Source organism: Cibotium barometz, chromosome 55 (genome assembly GCF_041138505.1).
Source record: "Cibotium barometz isolate CiBa-2024 chromosome 55, ASM4113850v1, whole genome shotgun sequence".
NCBI classification, from domain to species: Eukaryota; Viridiplantae; Streptophyta; class Polypodiopsida; order Cyatheales; family Cibotiaceae; genus Cibotium; species Cibotium barometz.
The window spans coordinates 21466565-21491207 of record NC_141100.1 but is presented as its reverse complement, the minus strand read 5'-3'; the positions used below and the strand labels follow the sequence as shown (position 1 = coordinate 21491207).

The following is a 24643-nucleotide window of genomic DNA, read 5'->3' as shown; positions in this document are numbered from 1 at the left end:
TGAATGTTAGGTTGACACTTCGACCTACATCTCTGACCACTATCCCATTATCACCACCATGGATAACCAGGACACCAGGCACAAGGCTGGCTGGTTCCACACTGATCCTACCCTTTTTAAATTACCTCTGGTCAAGGAAGAGATAGCCCAAATCTGGAAATATTTCTTCTCTCTCAGCCTTCTCCCGGCTAAAGCCTGGAACCTCGCCATCAAGTCCACTCAAAACCTCCTAAAGCAAGTAAGGAAGGAAGGAAGTTTCAGCCCACCGGACCAGTAGGCTCAGGAAACTTCAATCTCAGCTTCGGATGCAAGAGCCTTCTTCCAACCCTGAAAACCTAAACCAGATCAGAGCTCAAATCAAAAGGGAGGAGGAAATAGCCCTCCAGCAAGCCAAGCTCTTCACCAGAGACTGGTGGGCAGGTAAAGCTGATAGACCGAGCAAAGAAATGTTCAAGATGCTTAAAGTGAAACAAAGACAAGAACATCTTCCCCTCCTCTGCTTCAAGAATGGAATCAAGGCTAGCAATCATGATGAGAACAAGCAGCTCCTAACTGATTACTACAGGGACATCTTCCTCGAAACAGGACCCCCCTCTCAAAGCAAGCTAAAAGCCATGCAGACCATTAAAGAGGTAAGGGAAGCCATTGTTCCTCCTAATCTGGCAAAAGTGCTGGAGCGGGACATCTCTCACGAGGAAATAAAAAAGGTAATAGTATCTCTCAAGCCTAATAAAAGCCCAGGGGAAGACGGATTGGTTGCTGAATTCTACCAAACCTTCAACGAGGTTTTAGTGGACCCTATCCTCCAAGTGTGGCAAGAAGCGATCAAATATGGAGCATTGCCCTCCCAAGATAATCAAGGTCTTATCAAGCTCATCCACAAAAAAGGTCCCAAGGAGGAAGTTGGAAACTGGAGACCTCTTACAATGCTTAACAGTGTGTACAAGATCATCGCCAAAGCCCTTGCCAACTGTCTGTCCGAGCACATGGATAGCTAGATAAATAAGGAACAGAAAGGTTTCATCAAGGGTAGATACATCCTAGACGCCATCATAGCACTTTGGGAAGGCTTTGAATATGCTGAAAAAACTAATCAGGATTTTCTCTTCATAAAGATCGACTTTGAAAAAGCATATGACAGAATACACTGGGGACTTCATCCTCCAATCTCTAAGGGATATGGGCTTGGGACCTCAATTCACCCATATGGTCAAAACCCTCTTCGGTAATGCCAAAGCCAAGATAATTTACAACGGAGAGCTATCTGCCCCCTTCCCTCTCCAAAAGAGCATCAGACAAGGCTGCCCTTTAGCCCCCCTCTTATATGCCATAGCCTCAGATGGCCTTAACTGGCTCATCAAGGACAAAATGAAAAAAGGAGAGATAGCTGGAATAAAGCTCCCTAATGGAGAATAGATGTGTACACAGATGTTTGCTGATGATACCAACTGCCTGATAGCCAATGAGGAAGAAAGTATAAAGGCTCTCTGGGAAAGCTTACAAGTCTATTGCATGGCCTCAGGCTCTTCAATCAACCATTGTAAAACAGGCATCAAATCACTCATAGATCCACCACCTAATTGGCTTATGGAAGCAGGCTGCAACCTACTCCATGACGGTGAGATTTTCAGGCTGCTAGGAATACCTATGGGCTTTAAGGTCACTCTAAAACAAAGATGGCAGTGGGTCATGGAAAAGATAGACAATAAGCTACTGAGATGGAAAAGAAGACAGCTCACCTTGGCAGGGAGGATCATGATTCTCAACCACTTCATTCTACCCTACACCATCTTTTTTATCAGCTGTTGGCGGCCACCAGATTCTGACCTCAGCAACTTTACCAAGCTGTGTAGGAACTTTCTCTGGGGCGGTGATCCCTGGAACAAGAGCATACCCAAAGTCAAGTGGGACATATGCACCACCCCTAAAGCAAAGGGAGGACTAGGTATCCAGGACATCAGGATCAATGCCAATAGAATGGCAGCTAAGTGGATCATAAGAGCATGTGCTAACCCCTCTGAAGATTGGGCCCAGCTTCTCCTCAAGGATACCCCCAGATTTGTTATCACGGGCTTCAATAAATGGAATAGCCTACCCCTCTCAACCATAGTCATATCCAAGTTCCCCATCTCCCCCAAGGGCAGTCAACTAGTGTCCTCAATATGGAAAGCTTGGAACAACGTCAAAATGTTCCTAAACCCAGCCCCAAACCTTCGCATTTCTAAAGGTGCTCTGGCCGGGGACTCCTGCTGGTGGTCCAGTCTCCCTTTCCCCCCCCTTCAACCTGAGGAAGCCCAAATAGCGCTAAACCTTCACAAGAGAGGCATTGTAACATGGGCAGATCTCAAAGATCAACAGCTAGGAACATGGCTTTCAAGAGCTGATTTAGTGGCAAAATACGACTGCAGGACCCCGGAGCTGGACCTCGTGCAAAGCAGAACCTCGAAGTGGGACCTGCAGGAGACCTGGAAGCTAAACTTCCCTTCTGCCTTCAACATCTGTGCTTACCAATGGACAGGTAGTAAATCTCTCCTCCCCATCCCTAAGTTTACAAAATCCCCACCCATCCACCTACCCCTCAACCGTAGATGGCACATGCAGTGGGACCGGAAAAAATGGTACAACAGCCTCAGGAACCTCTGGAACCCCCACACTGACCCCAAGAAGTCATGCCTAGCATGGCTCATTGCTTATAGATCACTATGGACCCAAAGCAAGGCAGCCAAATTCAATGTGGCCTCTAACCAATGTGCCAGATGTGGACTCCCAGAAGACGATATACATATTTTCATACAGTGTCATCACATTTCTCAATCTCTCAAAGAACTTCAAAACACAGTATCTAAATGGGGCACAGATCTATCCTGGAAACAGATTTTACTGGGAGAAGCCATAGGATGTTCAGACATGCTATGGAATGTCATTAGAAGCGAATATCTATGGCATGCATGGATGCTTAGAATAGCAGCAACGTTCAACAATTCAGAAATCAAAGGTCCCCCGCTGTCTGTCAGCTTAAGCACAACATGCAGCAGCAGGTACTGGTCTCAAAGATTACCTTACCTAATCAGCTTAGAGAAAAAGCTAGAAATTAAATGCAACAAGAAAGCCTCAGACTTCATCAAACATAAACTGGAAACAATCAGAGGAAAAATCAGGTTAGTCATGACCAAAGACAGAGCTCTGATTGACATAATCTGCAGGCAGTAAAGATGATCTTCATACAGTTAACAGGCATCAGCAGGTTCTCTACAAACCCCCACAATCGGATTCAATGGACGAATGATTCAGGACTCATTCAATGTACAGTACAAATGACAACCAGTTTCCTGCAAGTCGACAGAAACAAGGAAGGACAAGTCCCGAAAAGTGACCTGCAAGACCAACTTGTCAGTACCAGCCCATGCATTGACCTCAAGTCTCGCCACTTCAGGAAGGTGCAGATACCCGCGAAGTCCCCTTTGCCCCCTGCAAGAATGGTGGAAAACATCAGAATAGAGACGCGGAGCTTCAAGCCAATCATCACCTTAGCGGGGAGGAGCTGGCACCGACACCATCTGCATGGAACTGCATACAGTACAAGGCTCATCAAACTCAGATGACGATTGAGAGAAAAACAAGGGGCATCAGAAGCTAATATCAAGGGCCACAAGCTGCTGCATGACATCAATCCAGATTAAGCTGCATGCAAACAGACCTGACTCGAGCCCTCGTGGAAGAATCACAAAAGAGAACACCTTAAGAGTTTACCAAGCTCGGAGGAAGAAGGTATCCAGCCAAGGGAGGAGTCCACCCTCTCTGAGTCGCCACCAAAATGGTGGATTGAAAGGACGAGCCCCGCTTCATGTCTCCTGATAACCAGCATCTGCAGACGGATGACGTGAAGGAGATCCTCTCTCTACACCTGCAGAACTCCTTCAGCTTGGCGTCGGCGGCAGTTACCAAAGGGATAGCACTTGCTAGCTGTGAAGCCAACAAGCAAACTGGCAGCCAGGGAGGATCAAGGCTCAGCAGAAGCACCTAAGAAAATACAAAGGAGGAGAGATCACATGCAGCGTGTGATTTGACAAATGGCCAACTGCCGCCCTCCTTCACACGCGTAAGCACATGCAGAAGTGTGACTAGTGGTGTCTGACGGTACAACAGACACGTGGCCCCCCTTTTTGTAACCTTGGATTCTCTCTTTATCATCAATATATCTGCCTCTTTTTTGAAAAAAAAAAGACCGATCTCCTAGGTGCGAAAAGCAGTGCTAGAAAAAAACACGGCTCCAATATAATTGCATCTTCAAAATAATAACTGTAGTGCTTGGATAGCCTATCCACCTGTATTACAAGTGCACAATTGTGCTCAAACAAACATGTAGTCCACATTTCTGTAACACGTCTTCTTCCTACACATGTCTTTTCCAAGTTTCGGTTTGCTATATTACTTATAGCAAATGTTTGGCGGTTTTGATTGACATATCTCGAAGGCAAGGTTCAATATTAACAAACATACAACCATGTAATTTTACTTATAAATATCTTAAATTGATCAAACGAACATGAATCTATAAACATACTTGAAAACGGTACCAGAAGCACATCCGCTACCGATAAACCACACGCCTACGCTTATGATCGATGGAGATCTTGAAGTATCTCACAAAAAGGATAATAACAGATTGGTTAACACATCTGAATTTGAGTTACACGTCGGTGTTCAAGTTATATAAATTTTTTGCTTATTTGTGCAAGTGAAAAAAAAACATACATAAAGTATGGCGGGGAGTTGGCACAAATTTTCCTAAAATATAGGCGAAAAAAAACATCCAAATCAGCAACAAAATTAAGATGCAGGCAAAACTTCTCCTACAAAAAGTGGCTATCAAGGTAGCTTGATCAAATAACTAAGTCTGAAGAGGGCGTGCTTGAGGAGCTTGCTACATGTGTTCAAAATAGTTTACCACATTGTGACAATGCCCCTTCTGAGTATGAAAGTGGCTATCAAGGTAGCTTGATCAAATAGCTAAGTCTAAAGAGGGCATGCTTGAGGAGCTTGCTACATCTGTTCAAAATAGTACTAGTAAAAAAATTGCAAGCGTGGACGCATGAATCTAGGCACGCCGCGCTACCAAGTACTAGTTTATTAAAGGAGCAAACCGCATATTGAAAAGAAAGCCTGATCTCGTGGGTGCAAAAAGCAATGCTAGAAAAAAAACACGGCTCCAATATAAATGCATCTTCAAAATAATAACTTTAGTGGTTAGATAGCCTTATCTACCTGTATTACAAGTGCACAACTATGCTCAAACAAACATGTAGTCCACATTTCTGTAACACGTCTTCTTCCTACGCATGTCTTTTTCAAGTTTCGGTTTGCTATATTACCTATAGCAAATGTTTGGCAGTTTTGACTCACATATCTCGAAGGCAAGGTTCAAAATTAACAAACATACAACCATGCAATTTTACTTATAAATATCTTAAATTGATCAAACGAACATGAATCTATAAACATACTTGGAAATGGTACTACATCCGCTATACCGATAAACCACACGCCTACGCTTATGATCAATGGAGATCTTGAAGTATCTCACAAAAAGGATAATTACAAATTGGTTAGCACATCTAAATTTGAGTTACACGTCGATGTTCAAGTTATACGAATTTTTTTGCTTATTTATGCGAGTGAAAAAAACCATACATAAAGTATGGCGGGGAGTTGGCAAAATTTTTCCTAAAATATAGGTGCAAAAAAAAACATCCAAATCAGTAACAATAAGATGCACGCAAAACTTCTCCTACAAAAAGTGGCTATCAAAGTAGCTTGATCAAATAGCTAACTAAAGAGGGCATGCTTGAGGAGCTTGCTACATCTGTTCAAAACAATTTACCGCATCGTGACAATGCCCCTTCTAAGTATACCCTGCAATCTTAGAATTTGTGTTTGGGCTTTGTAAATTTCTCCCTAGTCCTTTGTAGATGTTAAATGTGTTGAGATGTCAAGCTCAACACAAGCTGAGACTTAAGATATGCTTGGGTGACCGTTTATGCCACTTACATAATTGGCATGTTTGGCAGGATGCTGACATGATGGATATTTGTCAATGATTCTACAGCTATACTATACCATTTCCTAGTCCATCACTGAGTTATGGCATACTTATCTTGCGAGCTCACTCACTTAGTGTGTTCACATTATGGACCGCATGTATATAGTACTTTAGTACTTATGTTATATTTTTCTTATCTCTTTGGTAGACTTGTTTTTGTTGAGGAGAAGAAGAACAAATTTTCAGTCTCTCATCTTGTGTGTTCTCTTCTGGGGTTTGTGTGAGTGTGTGTGCGCTAGCTCAAGATCTCTTCCCTCCTTCATCTTTTCATGGTATTAGAGCCTGGTTCATGCTAAGAAGCTGAACGACAAGCATGAGAAGAATAGGAAGCAGTACGAGGGTAAGAGCTTGAGTTGTTCTTCCCCGTTTGTGTTGGTTACTACACCCTTGCCGAGAGCTCTTCGGGAGGCACCGATAACGAACTCTGATTGAGGAGCTATTTTCGTGGGAGCAGAGTTGCAAAGGGAAAATGTGCATCCTTTGGACATAATTTTTGTTACCAAAATCAGGTTTCGGGCACGTAGTGACCTCCATTTTTCATCTAGTAGGCGTTCGCATGCACTATAAGTAAGTTTGGATATTTTGCAGAACTCTATTTTTGGAACTATAGGAAGGGAATTTGGTTGTGCTAACATTGTGTGTACTACAAAGAGGTATTGCAAGTGTTATTGGGTATATGTATGCAAATTGAGGTCACTAGTTGTGTAGTTTGGGTGCAGTATATTACTACTGGCAAAGAATACAACAGTTTGTGCAGGTCAAACAAGAGTGCTATTTTTAGTGAATTTGTTTTGTAGATAAGATGTCAAATGATGGAATTAACCATATTGTTGCAAAGGAGCTTGACAAGAATAACTTCCATGCTTGGAGGTTTAGATTAATAAATTTTCTGATGGGAAAAGGCTACTGGGACTACATTGAAGGTGAACATAAGGAGGCACCAGAGATACCTCTGATTAATCTAATTATTGCAGATATAAAAGGATACAAGGAGAAACTAAAGTCATGTATTGGCTTTCTATTAGCATACAAGACACACTGATTGGGCATATACAGTATGCCAAGTCACCTAAGGAGGCATGGGACACCTTGGTGAAGTTGAATAAAACAAACACCAAGGTATGAAAGATTCACTTGAAGAATGGGTTTCATACTATGGAGAATAAAAACATGTCTATGAATTATTATGCCTTGAAGATGAAGGGCGTTGTGTAATCCCTTGCATCTATTAGTGTTTTTATTGTCGATGATGATAAGGTGGAAGTATGTCTACGTGGTCTCGGGCCACAATACAAGGCATTCAAGACGTCTCTTTAGACTTGGGAGAATATTTCCAACTTTATAGATTCGGTATCAATGTTGTGATCATTGAAGAAAGGAGTTTAGGTGAAGACACTCTTCACAAAATAAAGGCAGTTCAAAGTGACAGGCCTTCTATTATGCAAATGTAGGTAGAGGATGAGATAGAGGTCAAGACTGTGGCCAAGGTGGTGGCCAAATAGGTAATCAAAATTATGGTCAGCAACAACAACAGTCCCATAAATCACAATAACAACACACAGGTAGAAGAGGCCAGTTCAAGGGATTGTGAAAATTGGCAAAGGTGGAAAAATGATACACGAGATTATTTGTATTGTAACAAAGATGGGCATTTGCAGGCAGATTCCTATAAGAAGCTAAATGACATAAGAAATGGACAAGTGTAGCAAAATAACGATGCGTGAGTCTAGCAGAAGTAATGAGGACAATTAAAGGTTGTTTTTTATGTGGCATGTGCTTAATGTTGTGTCAGCAAATGATGTATCCGCATGCAATGATGATATATGGTACGTGGATTTAGGTGCTTCAAACCACATGACCAGTCATCATAGCCAGTGCTTCAAGGATATGAAAAATCGTAAAAAGCTAGGTTTTGTTGAAACAAGGGATAATACTGCTCATCCAATTGCCCATGTTGTTGGAAATGTGCCATTGTCTATGTTGGATGGTAAGGTGAAGTACCTTGTAGATATACTTTAGGTTCCAAATATTATAAAGAGTCCAGTTTTTGTTGGCTAGATAATTGAGCAGGGTTTGGAAGTGCGCTTTAACCTGATGGTTGTTATGTCAAAGAATTTAAAGATAACTGCAAGTTGGTTGCAAAAGGCCATTAGGAAAATTATGAGCTCATTTTGGGGCCATCTAAGGAGTTTCATACTCTTTCTCTCTCTAAAAAATGGGACCATGGTGAAATTTTAGCACATCATTTCCAAATGTTTCGGAGTTGGTAGATTTATAATGTACTCTTCAAGATCTTTGCAATGGTATATAACATGATAGGATTCTAACACATAGGACCGTGAAGCACCCCAAAACATGGTTTCAAAAGTGATGATGTGGCTTGTAACATTACATTTTGGCATATTAAATTGTTTCTAGTGTATCTTGAGCATTACTACTTGAAAGTTGTTAGGGTTTGTGATAAAAGATTGATAGGGCTCACCATGGCCTATTTTTTAAGAAGAGAAAGATCATGAAGCTCCTTAGAGGGCCCCAAAATGAGCTCATAATTTTCCTAATGGCAATAGAGTGGGCAGAATATTTACACTAGATGTAAATATGCCTAAAGCGAAAGCTACAATGCATATTTACACAAGGGATTAGGAGTTGTTGCAGATACAGACATTTGGCATAATAGAATTGGGCATTTAAATGTGCAAAGAATGAAGTCTGTGTAGACTAAAGAAATTGTGACGAGGTTGGTCGATGGTATGCAGAAAGTATGTGAAGCATGTCAATTTGGAAAGCAGACAAAGCATGCATTTTCACATGATAGAAATGTGGGCAGGAATGTACTAGATGTTGTGCATTCAGATGTATGGGGTCCTGCAAAAACTACATCTATGGGTGGCTGTAAGTATTATATAACATTCATTGATAACCACATGACAAAAGTGTGGGTGTATTTCATGAAAGAGAAGAGTAAAGTTTTCACTCATTTTCAAAATTTTAGAGTGATGGCTGAAAAGCAGAGAAGAAAGCATGTGAAGTGCCTAAAGTCAGATGGAGAGGGAGATTACTTCTCCAACGAGTTCTCTAATTTTGTGTAAAAGAATGGCATTCAGAGATATTTTACATGTACATACACTCCGCAATCAAAATAGGATTGTTGAGGAAAAAAATAGGCACATTGAGATAGCGGGAGCATTGACAGAGAAGAATATACCGCATAGCTATTAGGTTAAAGTTGTTCTATAATAGTTTATATCATGAACATGACTCTTACTGTAGCCCTCGAGAAGTGCACTACTAAGAAATCCTATGTATCACGTGCATTCAAGGGGTATTTAAAAACCCCATTACCTATCAATTTTTCATGAATAAAATGATCCCTTTTTCTTTATGGACTTACGGGATTTTTCTCAAAATTGATTTAAAAAACCCCTTCTGTAAATGTATTTCTTTAAATTTACCTTGAATTTTTGAATTAAAAAATTATTTCAAAGTGCTTTGGAAATCCTCTTCATCAAAGGCTTTCAATGCCCAAGCGTTGAACTCATTATTGTCGTGGAGCTCTAGTAGGGGAAATTAAGGTCCGGGAAACAATCCAACAGAGCTAGCTCCGCCAATATGCATGAGCCAAGGTGCGGCTGGCAGATGATGGTGGTCGCCAATTGGCCGCCCAAGCGGAATGGCTCCCTTTGGAGATTTCATTTTTTTCTATCAGCAGGCATGAAGGAACTGTCTTGTGATGTTAAGGTAATAGGGCGGGAAAAATTGCAAGCGTGGACGCATGAATCTTGGGAAGAAGAAGGTCGAAGGCCGCCAGGCTCAGCTTTGATTTTCCACACTATCTTAAGAAGCAAATGAGCAAATATAGGCGTGTCGCGCTACCAGGTACTAGTTTATTAAAGGAGCAAACCGCATATTGAAAAGAAAGCCCGATCTCGTGGGTGCGAACAGCAGTGCTAGAAAAAAACACGGCTCCAATATAAATGCATCTTCAAAATAATAACTGTAGTGCTTGGATAGCCTTCTTTACCTCTATTACAGGTGCACAACGATGCTCAAACAAACATGTAGTCCACATTTCTGTAACACGTCTTCTTCCTATGCATGTCTTTCTTTTCCAAGTTTCAGTTTGCTATATTACCTATAGCAAATGTTTGGCGGTTTTGATTGACATATCTCGAAGGCAAGGTTCAAAATTAACAAACATACAACCATGCAATTTTACTTATAAATATCTTAAATTGATCAAACGAACATGAATCTATAAACATACTTGGAAACATTACTAGAAGCACATCTGCTACCGATAAACCACACGCCTACGCTTATGTTCGATGGAGATCTTGAAGTATCTCACAAAAAGGATACTTACAGATTCGTCAGCACATCTGAATTTGAGTTACACGTCGGTGTTCAAGTTATATGGATTTTTTGCTTATTTTTGCAAGTGAAAAAAAAACATACATAAAGTATGGCGGGGAGTTGGCACAATTTTTCCTAAAATATAGGCACACAAAAAAACATCCAAATTAGCAACAGAATTAAGATGCAGGCAAAACTTCTCCTACAAAAAGTGGCTATCAAGGTAGCTTGATCAAATAGTTAAGTCTAAAGAGGGCATGCTTGAGGAGCTTGCTACATCTATTCAAAACAGTTTACCGCATCGTGACAATGCTCCGTCTGAGTATACCATGCAATCTTAGAATTTGTGTTCGGGCTTTGTAAATTTCTCCCTACTCCTTTGTAGATGTTAAATGTGTTGAGATGTCAAGATCAACACAAGGTGAGACGTATGATATTCTTGGATGACCGTTTATGCCACTTACATAACTGGCATGTTTGGTAGGATGCTGACATGATGGATATTTGTCAATGATTCTACAACTATACTATACCATATACTAGTCCATCACTGAGTTATGGCATACTTGCCAGCTCACTCACTTAGCATGTTCACATTATGGACTGCATGTATATAGTACTTTAGTACTTATGTTATATTTTTCTTATCTCTTTGGTAGACCTCTTTTTGTTGAGGAGAAGAAGAACAAATTTTCAGTCTCTCATCTTGTGTGTTCTCTTCTAGGGTTTGTGTGAGTGTGTGTGCGCTAGCTCAAGATCTCTTCCTTCCTTCATCTTTTCATAGTATTAGAGCTTGGTTCATGCTAATAAGCTGAACGACAAGCATGAGAAGAATAGGAAGCAGTACGAGGGTAAGAGCTTGAGTTGCTCTTCCCCGTTTGTATTGGTTACTACACGCTTGCCGAGGGCTCTTCGAGAGGCACCGATAACGAACTCTGATTGAGGAGCTATCTTCGTGGGAGCAGAGTTGCAAAGGGAAAATGTGCATCCTTTGGACATAATTTCTATTGCCGAAATCACGTTTCCGGCACGTAGTGACCTCCGTTTTTGAGATAGTAGGCATTCGCATGCACTGTAAGTAAGTTTGGATACTTTGCAAAACTCTATTTTTGGAACTATAGGAAGGGAATTTTGTTGTGCTAACATTGTGTGTATTACAAAGAGGTCTTGCAAGTGTTATTGGGTATATGTATGCAAATTTAGGTCACTAGTTGGTTGTGACAGTTTGGGTGCAGTATATTACTGCTGTGGCAAAGAATACAACAGTTTGTGCAGGTCAAACATGAGTGCTATTTTTAGTGAATTTGTGTTGCAGACAAGACGTCAAATGATGGAATTAACCGTATTGCTGCAGAGGCGCTTGACAAGAATAACTTCCATGCTTGGAGGTTTAGATTAATAAATTTTTTGATGGGAAAAGGCTACCGGGACTACATCGACGAAGGTGAACATAAGGAGGCACTAGAGATACCTTAGATTAATCTAATTACAACTGTAGATATAAAAGAATACAAAGAGAAACTAAAGTCATGTATTGGCTTTCTATTAGTATACAAGAAGACACACTGATGGGCATATACAGTATGCCAAGTCACCTGAGGAGGAGGAATGAGACACCTTGGTGAAGTTGAATAAAACTAACACCAAGGTACGAAAGATTCAGTTGAAGAATGGGTTTTATACTATGGAGAATAAAAACATGTCTATGAATTATTATGCCTTGAAGATGAAGGGCATTCTGTAATCCCTTGCATCTATTAGTGTTTTTATTGTCGATGATGATAAGGTGGAAGTATGTCTAAGTGGTGTCGAGCCACAATACAAGGCATTCAAGACGTCTACTTAGACTTGGGAGAATATAACCAACTTTATAGATTTGGTATCAATGTTGTGATCATTGAAGAAAGGAGTTTAGGTGAAGACACTCTTCACAAAATAAAGGCAATTCGAAGTGACACGCCTTCTATTATACAAGTGTAGGTAGAGAATTAGATAGAGGTTAAGACTGTGGCCAAGGTGGTGGCCAAACAGGTAATCAAAGTTATGGTCAGCAACAACAACAGTCCCATAAATCTCACAATAACAACACACAGGTGTAGAAGAGTCCAGTTTAGAGGCAAGGGAAGTCAAAGAGGTTGTGGAAACTGGCAAAGGTGAAAAAATGATACACAAGATTGTTTGTACTATGGCAAAGATGGGCATTTGAAGGAAATTTTCTATAAGAAGCTGAATGACATAAGAAATGGACAAGTGTAGCAAAATAACTATGTGTTCTCTAGCAAAAGTAATGAGGACATTTAAAGGTTGTTTATTATGTGGCATGTGCTTAATGTTGTGTCGGCAAATGATGTATCCGCATGCAATGATGACGTATGGTATGTGGATTTAGTTGCTTCAAACCACATGACCAGTCATAGCCAGTGCTTCAAGGATATGAAAAATCATAAAAAGCTAGGTTTTGTTGAAATAGGGGATAATATTGCTCATCCAATTGCCCATGTTAGAAATGCGCCATTGTCTATGTTGGATGGTAAGGTGAAGTACCTTGTAGATATACTTCAGGTTCCAAATATTATAAAGAGTCTGGTTTTTGTTGGCCAGATGATTAAGCAAGGTTTGGAAGTGCGCTTCAACCTGATGGTTGTTATGTTAAAGAATTTAAAGATAAGTGCAAGTTGGCTGCAAAAGGCCATCAAGAAAATTATGAGCTCATTTTGGGGCCCTCTAACGAGCTTCATACTCTTTCTCTCTTTAAAAAATGGGGCCATGGTGAAATTTTAGCACATCATTCCCAAATGTTTCGGGGTTGGTAGATTTATAATGTACTCTTCAAGATCTTTGCAATGGTATATAACATGATGGGATTCTAACACATAGGACCGTGAAGCACCCCAAAACATTGTTTCAAAAGTGATGATGTGGCTAACATTACATTTTGGCATATTAAATCTTGTTTCTGGTGTATCTTGAGCATTACTACCTGAAAGTTAGAGTGAGATCTGCTCATCATAAGCTTCTCAATGATATGTCACATGGAGGGTTTGTGATAAAAGATTGATAGGGATCACCATGGCCCATTTTTTAGGGAGAGAAAGATCATGAAGCTCCTTAGAGGGCCCCAAAATGAGCTCATAATTTTCCTAATGGCAATAGAGTGGGCAGAATATTTACACTAGATGTAAATATGCCTAAAAGGAAAGCTACAATGCATATTTGCACAAGGATTAGGAGTTGTTGCAGATACAGACATTTGGCATAATAGAATTGGGCATGTAAATGTGCAAAGAATGAAGTCTATGTAGACTAAAGAAATTGTGCAAGGTTGGTTGATGGTATGAAAAAAGTATGTGAAGCATGTCAATTTGGAAAGCAAACAAAGCATGCATTTCCACATGATAGAAATGTGGGCAGGAATGTACTAGATGTTGTGCATTCAGATGTATGGGGTCCTGCAACAACTACATCTATGGGTGGCTGTAAGTATTATATAACATTCATTTGATAACCACACAAAGAAAGTGTGGGTGTATTTCATGAAAGAGAAGAGTAAAGTTTTCACTCATTTTCAAAATTTTAGAGTGATGGCTGAAAAGTAGACAAGAAAGCATGTGAAGTGCCTAAAATCAGATGGAGAGGGAGATTACTTTGCCAACGAGTTCTCTAATTTTGTGCAAAATAATGGCATTCAGATATATTTTACATGTACATACACTCCGGAATCGAAATAGGGTTGCTGAGTTAAAAAACAGGCACATTCTAGAGATAGCGCGAGCATTGATGACAGAGAAGAATATACCGCATAGCTATTAGGTTGAAGTTGTTCTATAATAGTTTATATTATAAACAACACTCTTACTGTAGCCCTCCAGAGGTGCACTACTAAGAAATCCTATGTATCACACATGCATTCAAGGGGTATTTAAAAACCCCATTACCTATCAATTTTTCATGAATAAAATGATCCCTTTTTCTTTATGGACTTATGGGATTTTTTTCAAAATTGATTTAAAAAACCCCATCTGTAAATGTATTTCTATAAATTTACCTTGAATTTTTAAATTAAAAATTTATTTCATTTGAACTCACGTGCTATACTTACATATTTTTAGGTGAACCCCCCGAGCTGTAGCCATACATCATGTAATGCCAGAGGAGAAAATCACTAGCAAGAAACCTGATTCGTCTTACTTGAAGATTTTTGGATGCATTGTTTATGTGCATGTGCCAAATGAGTTACGTACGAAGCTAGATCCAAAAGTAAAAAAATGTATGTTTAGTGGAGCAAAAGGGATCTAGATATTATAACCTTACTATATGTGAGTTGAGGGTAAGAGGAGGTTGTGTTTAATGAAATGAGTATGTGGTATGCTACTAAAAAAGATGTTGAGGCTGATGTAACTAGAAATGTGATCGCACAGAATGCAAGCCAACAATCACATTCATTGAGTGGACATGGAGAGTCCTCTTGTATTGGATCTAGTGATAGACCATGGAGTGGTAGGCTACATCAAAACACCAGTCCTTAAAATGTAGTTGGTACATCACACAAAGGAAAAGAGAAGGTTGGTGAGCCTCTTGGTATGCTTGACATTTCTACATGGCATTATTTTGTTGATGGAGAGAGTCTAGTGACTCAAGGCGGCCGAGTCTTGATGATGAGCTTAGGATCCAAGCTATCAGAACACCTGGTGCAAGGAAGGCAAGAGAAGCTGAAAAACACCAGGTAGTGATCATAGACAACGTAGGTTAGGGAGATGACAGCTTGACATATGATGGTTATGTGGCTCATCATTAAGCATATATGGCTAAAGTTGTGCAAGATGTTGAACCCACATGTCTTGAAAGAGTTGTTGTTGTGAATGTAGATTGAGGTAAGGCCATGGATGAAGAAATGACTGCATTGGTGGATGCAAATGAGACTTGGGACTTGGTGCCATGTTCTAAGGACAAGAAGGCTATTGGATACAAGTGGGTGTACAAAATAAAGCACAACTTAGATGTAAGTATTAGAAAGTATAAAGAAATATTTTTTGCCAAAGGTTATGCTCAAACTTATGGCATGGATTATGAGGAGACGTTTAGCCATGTTGCCAAGATGGCAATCAAGAGAGCTATTATTGCAGTGGCTACATTAAAAGGATGGGTTTTAAATCAAATGGATGTTAAGAATGCATTCTTCCATTGCGATTTGCCAAGATGAACTGCATATGGATCAACCAACGAGGTTATGAAGATGCTCGTCAGCCTGATTCTATGTGCATGTTGCGTAAAGCCTTATATGGCTTGAAATAGGCATCGAGAGCATGGCATGATAAGATAGCACAATATATTATCACCATTGGCTTTCATGTGGTGGATGTTAATAATTCACTCTATGTGCTGTAGAGTGATAAGGTCTTTGTGGTCATCACAATCTATGTGGATGACACGATTATTGGGGGTGATAGTGGAGAGGAAATTGAGAGTGTGAATGTCTCCTCAAGCAAAAATTTGACATGTAGGATTTGGGTTAGTTGAGATACTTTTTTTGCATTAAGGTTATTAGGATGTCCAAAGGCACATGGTTGCCACACGGAGGTAGTATGCATTGCTGTCCAAATATGGTATGGATGGTTGTAAGCCAATTTCTATGCCATTAGACTCAAACAACAAGCCAGGTGCAGTTGTGGGTGAGATCTTGGAGAACCCCACTATGTACAGGAAGTTAGTGGGTAGATTGATCTACATGACAATGACCATGCTAGATTTGAACTATACAATTAGATTGGAGAGTCAGTTTATCCAGGTTTCTCAGAAGCCACATTTGGATGGTGTGAGGTGCACATTGCACTTTGTGAAATCCACATTAGCCTATGGTCTCTTTTACAAGGCTGGTATGAAGTTACAGGTGTTTGGATACACCGATGAAGATTGGGCTGATAGTATCGTAGATAAGAGATCTACTAGTGGATTTATGTTCTCTTTTGAGATTGATGTTGTGACATGGAGTAGCAAGAAGCAGCCACCAATAGTTACCTTATCGAGTGTGGAGGTAGAGTATAGGGGTTATGCAATGACATCATGTGACGTAGCTTGGTTATGCAGGCTACTTGGTGATTTGGGGCTGCAGGTTGATAGGAAGGTTATCTATTCGGTGACAACCTTAGCAATATACAGTTAGTGAGAAACCCAATTTTTCACGTGCGGAGCAAACACATAGAGGTCCATTATCAGTTCACCAAAAAGAGGGCATTAGCAAGAGACATTGATCTCATGTATGTTAGCACACAGAGGAGCAAGTAACATTTTCATGAAAATAGAACAAATGTACCTAAGCGCTGCCTCCTCACAAACAATGACAATTTGAGTATACATTCCCCATAAAATGAATAAATCTAGCTAACATATTCAAGGCGAGTAAATTTGTGAAAGCTTCCTTGCCTAAACTTTTGCTAGACATAACAACCAAGAGAGTCACGCCATAGGTCTTGGGAGGAATCTAACGGTTCCATCAATCAATACTTGTAAATAAGGCAACATCCCAGTAACTATGGTAGCTTGTTAATTCTTGAGCCCTTCCTCCTACTGTCAAAGGATAGGTATCACATCTCAAGCAAAATATCTCCTAGAAATTGGCCTTTAAAAATTCCTGAGGTGATTGACACAACTAGCTTGTTGTGAAGCTATAACAACAGCCTCAAAACCCAACATTGATGCCCTCAATAAGTAATTACACCATTGGTAAACTATTCGTGAAGAATGAGTAAAATTTACCACTCACCTAAAGACCCTATCTTGATTGATTAATTGGGAAGCCAAATAGCTTGTTGTAGTCACCATCTAATGAGTGATGCAACCTCAATATACCAGACATGGGTGATCTAAACAAGAAATTCACAAGGCTGAGAAAACTTAATGCTCAAACACCTTGCTTGAAGGATTACTCAGCTAGAAAACCTTGGAAACCCTTACAAAACAATAGCATATAGACAATGACAAACTAAATAGCTAGTGAAATACCCAAGCCGCACATGTATGTTCTAAACAAGTTAACTACAGTTCAGAAACTGACTGAGCTAAACCCTGACCCGCACAACAAAAATGGTTTAAACGAGCCCAAACCCTCACTAACAATAGATAAAATATTTTAGGAGGAGTAAGAGGTACATACTTTTTGAGGATATCTCCATCTCTACCTCTACTTTGATTTTCTAAGTGGTTGCAATAGCCTCTACAATGATGGTGGCCATGATGTTCAACAATGGTCGTCCACAACACTTAAGTGTACTAACCTCCATGATGTTCTTAAATCCCTTGGTTTTGTTAACCTTGGGGGAATGTGCACAAGCCTTTGGCTACTTGACTTCCACGATGGTGGCCTCTTTTTTGAGGATGTCTCCACCTCTACCTCTTCTTTGGTTTCTAAAGTGGTTGTAACAAACTTTTGAACGATGGTGCCCATGGGCTTTCTGAGGACTGATCTCCAACTGCTAGCTAGTCATTAGGTTTAGCATAAGAAGTACCTTCACTCGAGGCACTCTGCAAAGCTTGCCAGCTTTTTTATAGTGATCTTGTTAGCTTTTTACTTGTGAGCCATAGCATCATCAGGTTAGGTTTAACATAAGAAGTACCTTCAATCAAGGATCTTGAAGAGCTTTGCTGAGCTCACAACAACCTCTACAATGACGGCGATGGGCTTTCTGATGGACTGATCTCCATGATCTCCAATTGCTAGCCATTAGGTTTAGCATAAAAAGTACCTTCACTCGAGGAGCTCTCCACAGTTCATCACCTCTTTTTTTAGTGAGCTCGTTAGATTTTTTTTTTAGCATGCTAGCATCTAGCTTTTTATTTGTGAGCGATAGCATCGTCCAGGAGCCATAGTGCCATCCATCATTTTTTACCTTAAGCCATGTGGCCTCACACCCTTGCTTTCTTTTGTGTGTAAGGATGTTAGGCTACCCAAGGTAAAAAATCAACTTTATACTCTCTTTTTTCATGATTTCTTATTCCATTCCTAGTTGCACATGACAATTTCACCTCGCTCCACACACAATACTACTCACCACATACACACAATACTACTCACCACATACACACACAAGTACCACAAGTGGATATGACAAGTGCCACTTTGTAGGTAGGTAGTGGACAAGCTAGTTGCTCGCACAACAAGACAAAGCACCTACAGACACGCACACAAATGCGTCTACTCAACTAAAAAAATAGATACGGGTGCATCTATCTTCACATCTATTAGCGCATCTCCAGACCCGCGTCTAAAGGCGCTAAAAGTAGGTTTGAAAATGAAAATCACGTCTACAAAAGCGTCTAATGTCGCGTCTACTATCGCGTCTAAACTGCGTGTAAATGCGCGTATAGACGTGTACTACACAGAACAGACGTGCTTTTAGACGCGCCACAGAGTTTTTAGATTAAATATTTGATACAAGAGCAACTTTTTTGGGTTATTTATTTGTAGGATGTCTTCATCTTCAACAAGTAGCTCCAGTAAGGACGAATCCCTCCGTATCCACCATCACGAAATGTGGTTGGAGCAAAAAATCAAATGTATGTGTGATCGATGTCGAGGAAACATGTATCGTGCACGCAGGATTACACTCAATCACATCTCAAAGTATGGAGAATGGGATGCAACCGTAAACATGGTAAGTGTTAAAGAGTTAAGGTTGATTGAGATACCTATGGGTGTTCATATGTTTGAGTTATGATCCCGTTTAATTTGATACAAGATGCAGTGCCACACCCACATATGTTGCCCTATGCTCGTCGCTCGTGTGAGGAGGCAAAGCGTCGGCGATATGAGGTGGGATCTTCAGGAGGGATCGTTACGGATGCATGGAGTGATGGTGATAGTAGCCCTCCGCCATTACCTCATGAAGCCGTAGAGGAGGAGGTGTTTGATGATATGGTGCGGGATTTATATGTCCATCAATCCGAAGGGAGGGATGATAGCATGGAGCAGGACAATCTTTTTACCGCAGCATCGACTCCACTGTTTGAGGGATGCATATTCTATGTTCTACGTGCCTCCCTTAAGTTACTAAACTTGCAAACCATCTAAGGATGGAGCAATGCAAGTTTGAATGCATTACTCAAGTAAGCTTTAAAGTCTATTTTGCAAACATGGTGAATTATGGCAAAGGATGTGGCACCCTAAACCCACCTTCAACTCTTAATTTTGTCTATTGTTCAGGTCTCACTACATCGGGTTACCATGCATGTCCTGTTTGTGGTCCTTTTCTTGTTGCCTCACGGGCAGACGCATTGAATAAGGTCATTTATGAGAATCACCATCGATTTCTCCCACCTGATCATCCTAGATATGTTGCCCCTTGGAATGAAGTCCTCCCACAATCACTCACAGCGGGAGATTGGATGAGAATTTGGGACGGTTCCACGACTCCTCCACCACTTGGCATGAGCCGGTAAGGGTTTGTAACTATTGTGTGCTATATTGGCAAGAAATAAAGATTGCCCGCTAACACCAGCTTTTGTTTAGATACTCCATCTTTTATTGTTTACCATATTGGTCCCACCTCAAGATCAATCACCTGCTTGATCCTATGCATATCTTCAAGAATGTGGCATCTACCATTTGGGAACATTTGAATGGGACACAAGATTCCGTAGGCATAAGGGAGGATCTACGTACCACCGGGAGGATGCGTGAAGCTTGGCCACAAGAGAGACCAAATGGGTGTGTTTTTTTACCTCGTGCACCGTGGAGGTTATCAAAGCTAGAGATGGTCGCAGTGAAGCGTGCTATTACTACAATTCGTAAGGTGTTTGAAGGGGGCCTTTACAAAGAGTAAGAAAAGAGGTGTAGGCAATTATATGGCTTGAAATCTCATGATTGGCACAAGATGCTCCAAGTAAGTATTTTATGTGCATAATATCTTTTTCCTTTCAAATTTGTGAGTGAATTAGAAGCAACTAATCAACCATTCCTCGTGTGTTTAGTTCATACTACCTACTAGCATTTCTCGTAGTGCATCAAAGGACGTGAAAGATTGTATTTACAAGATGGGCGAGCTTGTGAGGTACTTTACATGATACAAAATGTGATGCGTATCAATGCTCCATGCAAGGTGTTCATATTGCTAATATGGTGTACTTTTCCATTTCTAGGTATGTGAGCTCAAAGGAAATAGATCCCACCACGCTTGAGAATGCTCGAGTTATGTCAGTGGAGGTGGTTTGTTTAGTGGAGGAGACATTTCCACGTTCTATTCTCACAAGCCAACTACATCTCATAGTGCATTTGGTGGATGAGATTGCTATATGCGCAGTACTATACATGCACGATGGTTGTTCTTCCTCGAGCGCTTCATGAAGACCTTGAAGGGTTTCGTGAGACAAAATGCAAGACCCAAAGGTAGCATGGCCGAGGGTTGGTTGATACAAGAGTCACTTGTATATATTTCTGAGTTTCTTGTTGATGTGGATAGCTCTCTCCCACGACTATGGAGAGATGATGAAGACCTAAGGATGACCTCAAGGGAAAGGACGCAACAAAGTAATAGACATGAAGTGCTTTGTTTTGAAGATGTCCACCATTGGACCTGCTTTGGGGTTGGATTTGGTGAATCTAATGTGACAGGCGACCTTAGACATGCATGGATACAATTCGACCTTACCTGACTAACATCAGATTGGGTGACCATGGCTTTTCATGTGTATGATCCAAGGTAGCATATTACAAATGGCATAATAAATGTGGTCAAAGGATTTCAACTGTGTTACATTGTAAATGACTTGAGTTTTCACGCAGCATGTAGGATCTTCAAACAATTGCGACATGTGAAATGAAAGATAAGAATTTGGAGGCTCAATGTTCGTTCTGGGAGGAGTGCATCAATGAGGTGATGTAAAACTATGGCTATGAAAGGGCGGATTTCTTTAGTTTCATGACAGACGAGGTCATGGAACGTAGTTCGATGTGTTCAATGGTGGCAAAAATAAAGTCTTGACAAATAGGGAGAGGTCCTCTCTATTTCATTGGGAGCAGAGCATGGTTGCTCACACAACTCGTGGTGGTAAGAGGTGTGGGCAACACATAGCTAGGTCTAAAAAGGGTGTGGTTGCACCATCATTCAAAGGGTATCGCAAGCACCATAATGATCTCATCAGTTAGTGGATGTGGTTTTACCTAGATCATGTGCTTCATTGCTATATTATGGACCAGTGGATGTGGTTTTGCCTAGATCATGTGCTTCATTGCTATATTATGGATGCCAACATAGATGCATACCCTCAACCGAGTTATGATGAAAAGGATACTTTTTTTGGCCACATGCTTGGTACGTACCTGTCATGGCGATAGGGTATGGGTGGAGCACATAAAGTGAAGGAGGCCTGAAAAGCATATGATCACCATGCACATCCATGATAATATGGCCATGTAATGGCTACTAACGTGGCTCCCATTAGTTTAGCCTCCTCATGTTGAAATTAGAGCATTGTGATGAGCTATGGTGGATCAAACACTAGAATCAACATCATTAACAAAGTGATTAGCAAATCATTAAGATGTAATTAGTGGGTAATTAACAAATAGATTAATGTAGGCATGGATACTCAAAAACCACCAAATTCTCATTAGGGTAATGCCTCAATTTATAGAGTTTACATCAAGCATCAAATCCCATTGATTTCTCCATGATTCATTCCACCTCTTTTCCCTGATTCTCTCCACCTCTTCACTTTTCCCAGAATATCTCCACTTCCCAGAATATCTCCACACTTCCTAAATCTTCTCATGCTACCCTTTATTCTCTCCCAGTAGATTCTTCTCACCTTTTCACAGGTTCTTTCACATTTACACATCCTCTTTTACAGCCTCTAACCAAGGGCTTGTTCCCGCACACACCCTATTCACTTGTATTTTCAACACCTCCCCTCAAGTGAATACTCCTAGTACACCTAGACCCTATACCAAGTCTTTCAGTCTTCTTGGGGTAGCTTCTCTTCTCGTGTCCATGTCTTCCTTCAATTCTTCCTTTAGATCTTCTTGGTGTGGATCTTCCTCTTGGATGGAGATGTTCTTCTTCTTTCATGGCTGGGGCCATGAGCTCGTCCGTTCAAGTCTTTTTGCTCCATGTGAGCAACATGTTTCAATGTTTTGCTGACAGTTCCTTTGGGATTTTGATGTTCATCTTGTGTCATTATGTAATGCAAACCCAAATTTATGTGGGAGGTCTTACCTCTTGCCTTATTCTGGACAAGGGCAGTGTCTGATCCCATTTTTACACTGATGTAATGTGCCCAATACATAATGCGTATAACATTCATTCTCATGCACATTCCAAATGCAACTTTGGCTGTGAATAATCTTGAATTTGAGTGAGATTTACAGGCATTAACAAAGGGTTGAATGCAAAATGATGATTATCACAATATTATCAGCACAATTTTACCAGAAATTACATTAAATCAAGGGTAACCAATAGATTGCATGATACAATGGCCCTATGTGCATTCTCTCAAGAGATTCGCCTACCAAGGACAATTTTAAAATTTACTAGTGGTTGACATAATGGGAGTGGAGAATGGAGTTGGAACCATTCTTACAAGTCATAATATTTTCATATTTTATGCAAGCACATCTAAAGATTCACCAAAGACCATTAAAAAATTTACCAACAATTGATACAAGCGAGTGGAGAATGGCCCTAGGGCCATTCTCAAGCACATTGTGTCCGGGGGTTCACTATGTAAAAATCCCATATAGCACACATGTGCACTCAAGATGTATTTTTATATCCCTTATACCCCCCAATCATGTATATTTTTTGTAACTACAGAAGAAAATAAAACCCCTTCTGTTGCATGCACGTGCTATCTTACATATTTTTTAGTGAACCCCCCATGCATTGTGTAGGTAGAATGGTATTATGCTTGCAAGAATGGCCCAAGGGCCAGTGGAATAAGGTACATTCTACCATGAAATATTGAGAGAATGTCCCTAAAGTACACAAGAGAGTCTAGAATGACTATTGGACTAAGCTACCACACACATGCAAGAATCTAGCTTGGCCCTAGCTACTAAGAACAAATGTATATCATCTTTGCTGGTAGCTTGGCCCTAGGACCCATCTACCAACAATGATGGTGTTACTTTGTTGATGGTGGCTTGGCCCTATGTGACTAATCTATCAACAAAGATGATGTAGATTTTTTCATGGTAGCTTGGCTCTAGGGCCAAGCTAGATTCTCATGCAAAGGCCACTCTAGATTCTCTTGTCTTCTGACTAGGGCCATTCGAAAGTATATTGTGCTTATAAGAATGGCCCGCGAACTCTTGAGAGAATGGCCCTAGGGGACACAAGAGAATCCAGAGTGACCCTTGGAACAAGCTACCACACACAACAAAATCTAGCTTAGCCCTAGGGCCAAGCCACCATGAAAAAAATTACATCAATTTTACTGGTATCTTGGTCCAAGGGCCAATCTACAAGCAAAGATGTTGTTGCTTTGTTGATGTTAGCTTGATTCTATAACCAATCTACGAGCAAAGATGATGTAGATTTGTTCATAGTATCTTGGCCCTAGGGCCAAGCTAGATTCTCTTGTGTTGCCTAGGTCCATCCTCTCAAGATATTGGCCCAAAAAAAAATCTCAAATTTATGCAAGTACCTATAGAGATTGGACCAAGGACCATTCTAAAATTTACCAATAGTTGATAGAAGTGAGTGGAGAATAGCCCTAGGGCCATTCTCAAGCACATTATGTAGGTAGAATGGCCATGGGGCCATTCTAAAGTACATTATGCTTGCGGGAATGGCCCAAGGGACATTCTACCATGAAATCTTGAGAGAATGGGCCTAGGGAACTCAAAAGAATCTAGATTGACCCTTGGAGAAAGCTACCACACACAAGAGGATCTAGCTTGGCCCTAGGGCCAAGCTACCAACAACAAATCTTCATCAATTTTGATGGTAGCTTGGCCCTAGGGCTACTCTACCAGCAAAGATGGTGTTGCTTTGTTGATAGTATATTGGTCCTATGACCAATCTACTAGCAAATATGATGTAGCTTTGTTCATGGTATCTTGACCCTAGGGACATTATAAAGTACATCAATGTGATTGCAAGAATGGCCCAAGGGCCATTCTACGATCTAGTCTTGAGAGAATGGCCCTAAGAAACACAAGAGATTTGTTCATGGTATCTTGTCCCTAGGGCCAAG

General features: G+C 40.6%; 1 protein-coding gene across 1 annotated transcript; it reads left to right on the top strand.

The window, feature by feature from the left end:
* The first annotated feature begins 1428 nt into the window (after positions 1–1428).
* Positions 1429–3286, top strand: LOC147607504 (uncharacterized). Its single transcript, XM_086790760.1, has 2 exons — positions 1429–2518; positions 3204–3286. Exons 1-2 carry the CDS (start codon positions 1429–1431, stop codon positions 3284–3286), a joined length of 1173 nt encoding a protein of 390 aa, XP_086646886.1.
* The last annotated feature ends 21357 nt before the right edge of the window (positions 3287–24643 follow it).

Coding starts and splice junctions, on each gene's coding strand:
- LOC147607504 (XM_086790760.1), top strand. CDS start 1,429: ATGTTTGCTGATGATACCAACTGCCTGATAGCCAATGAGGAAGAAAGT. Junction 2,519..3,203: donor CTGTGCTTACCAATGGACAG/GTAGTAAATCTC, acceptor CATAATCTGCAG/GCAGTAAAGATGATCTTCAT.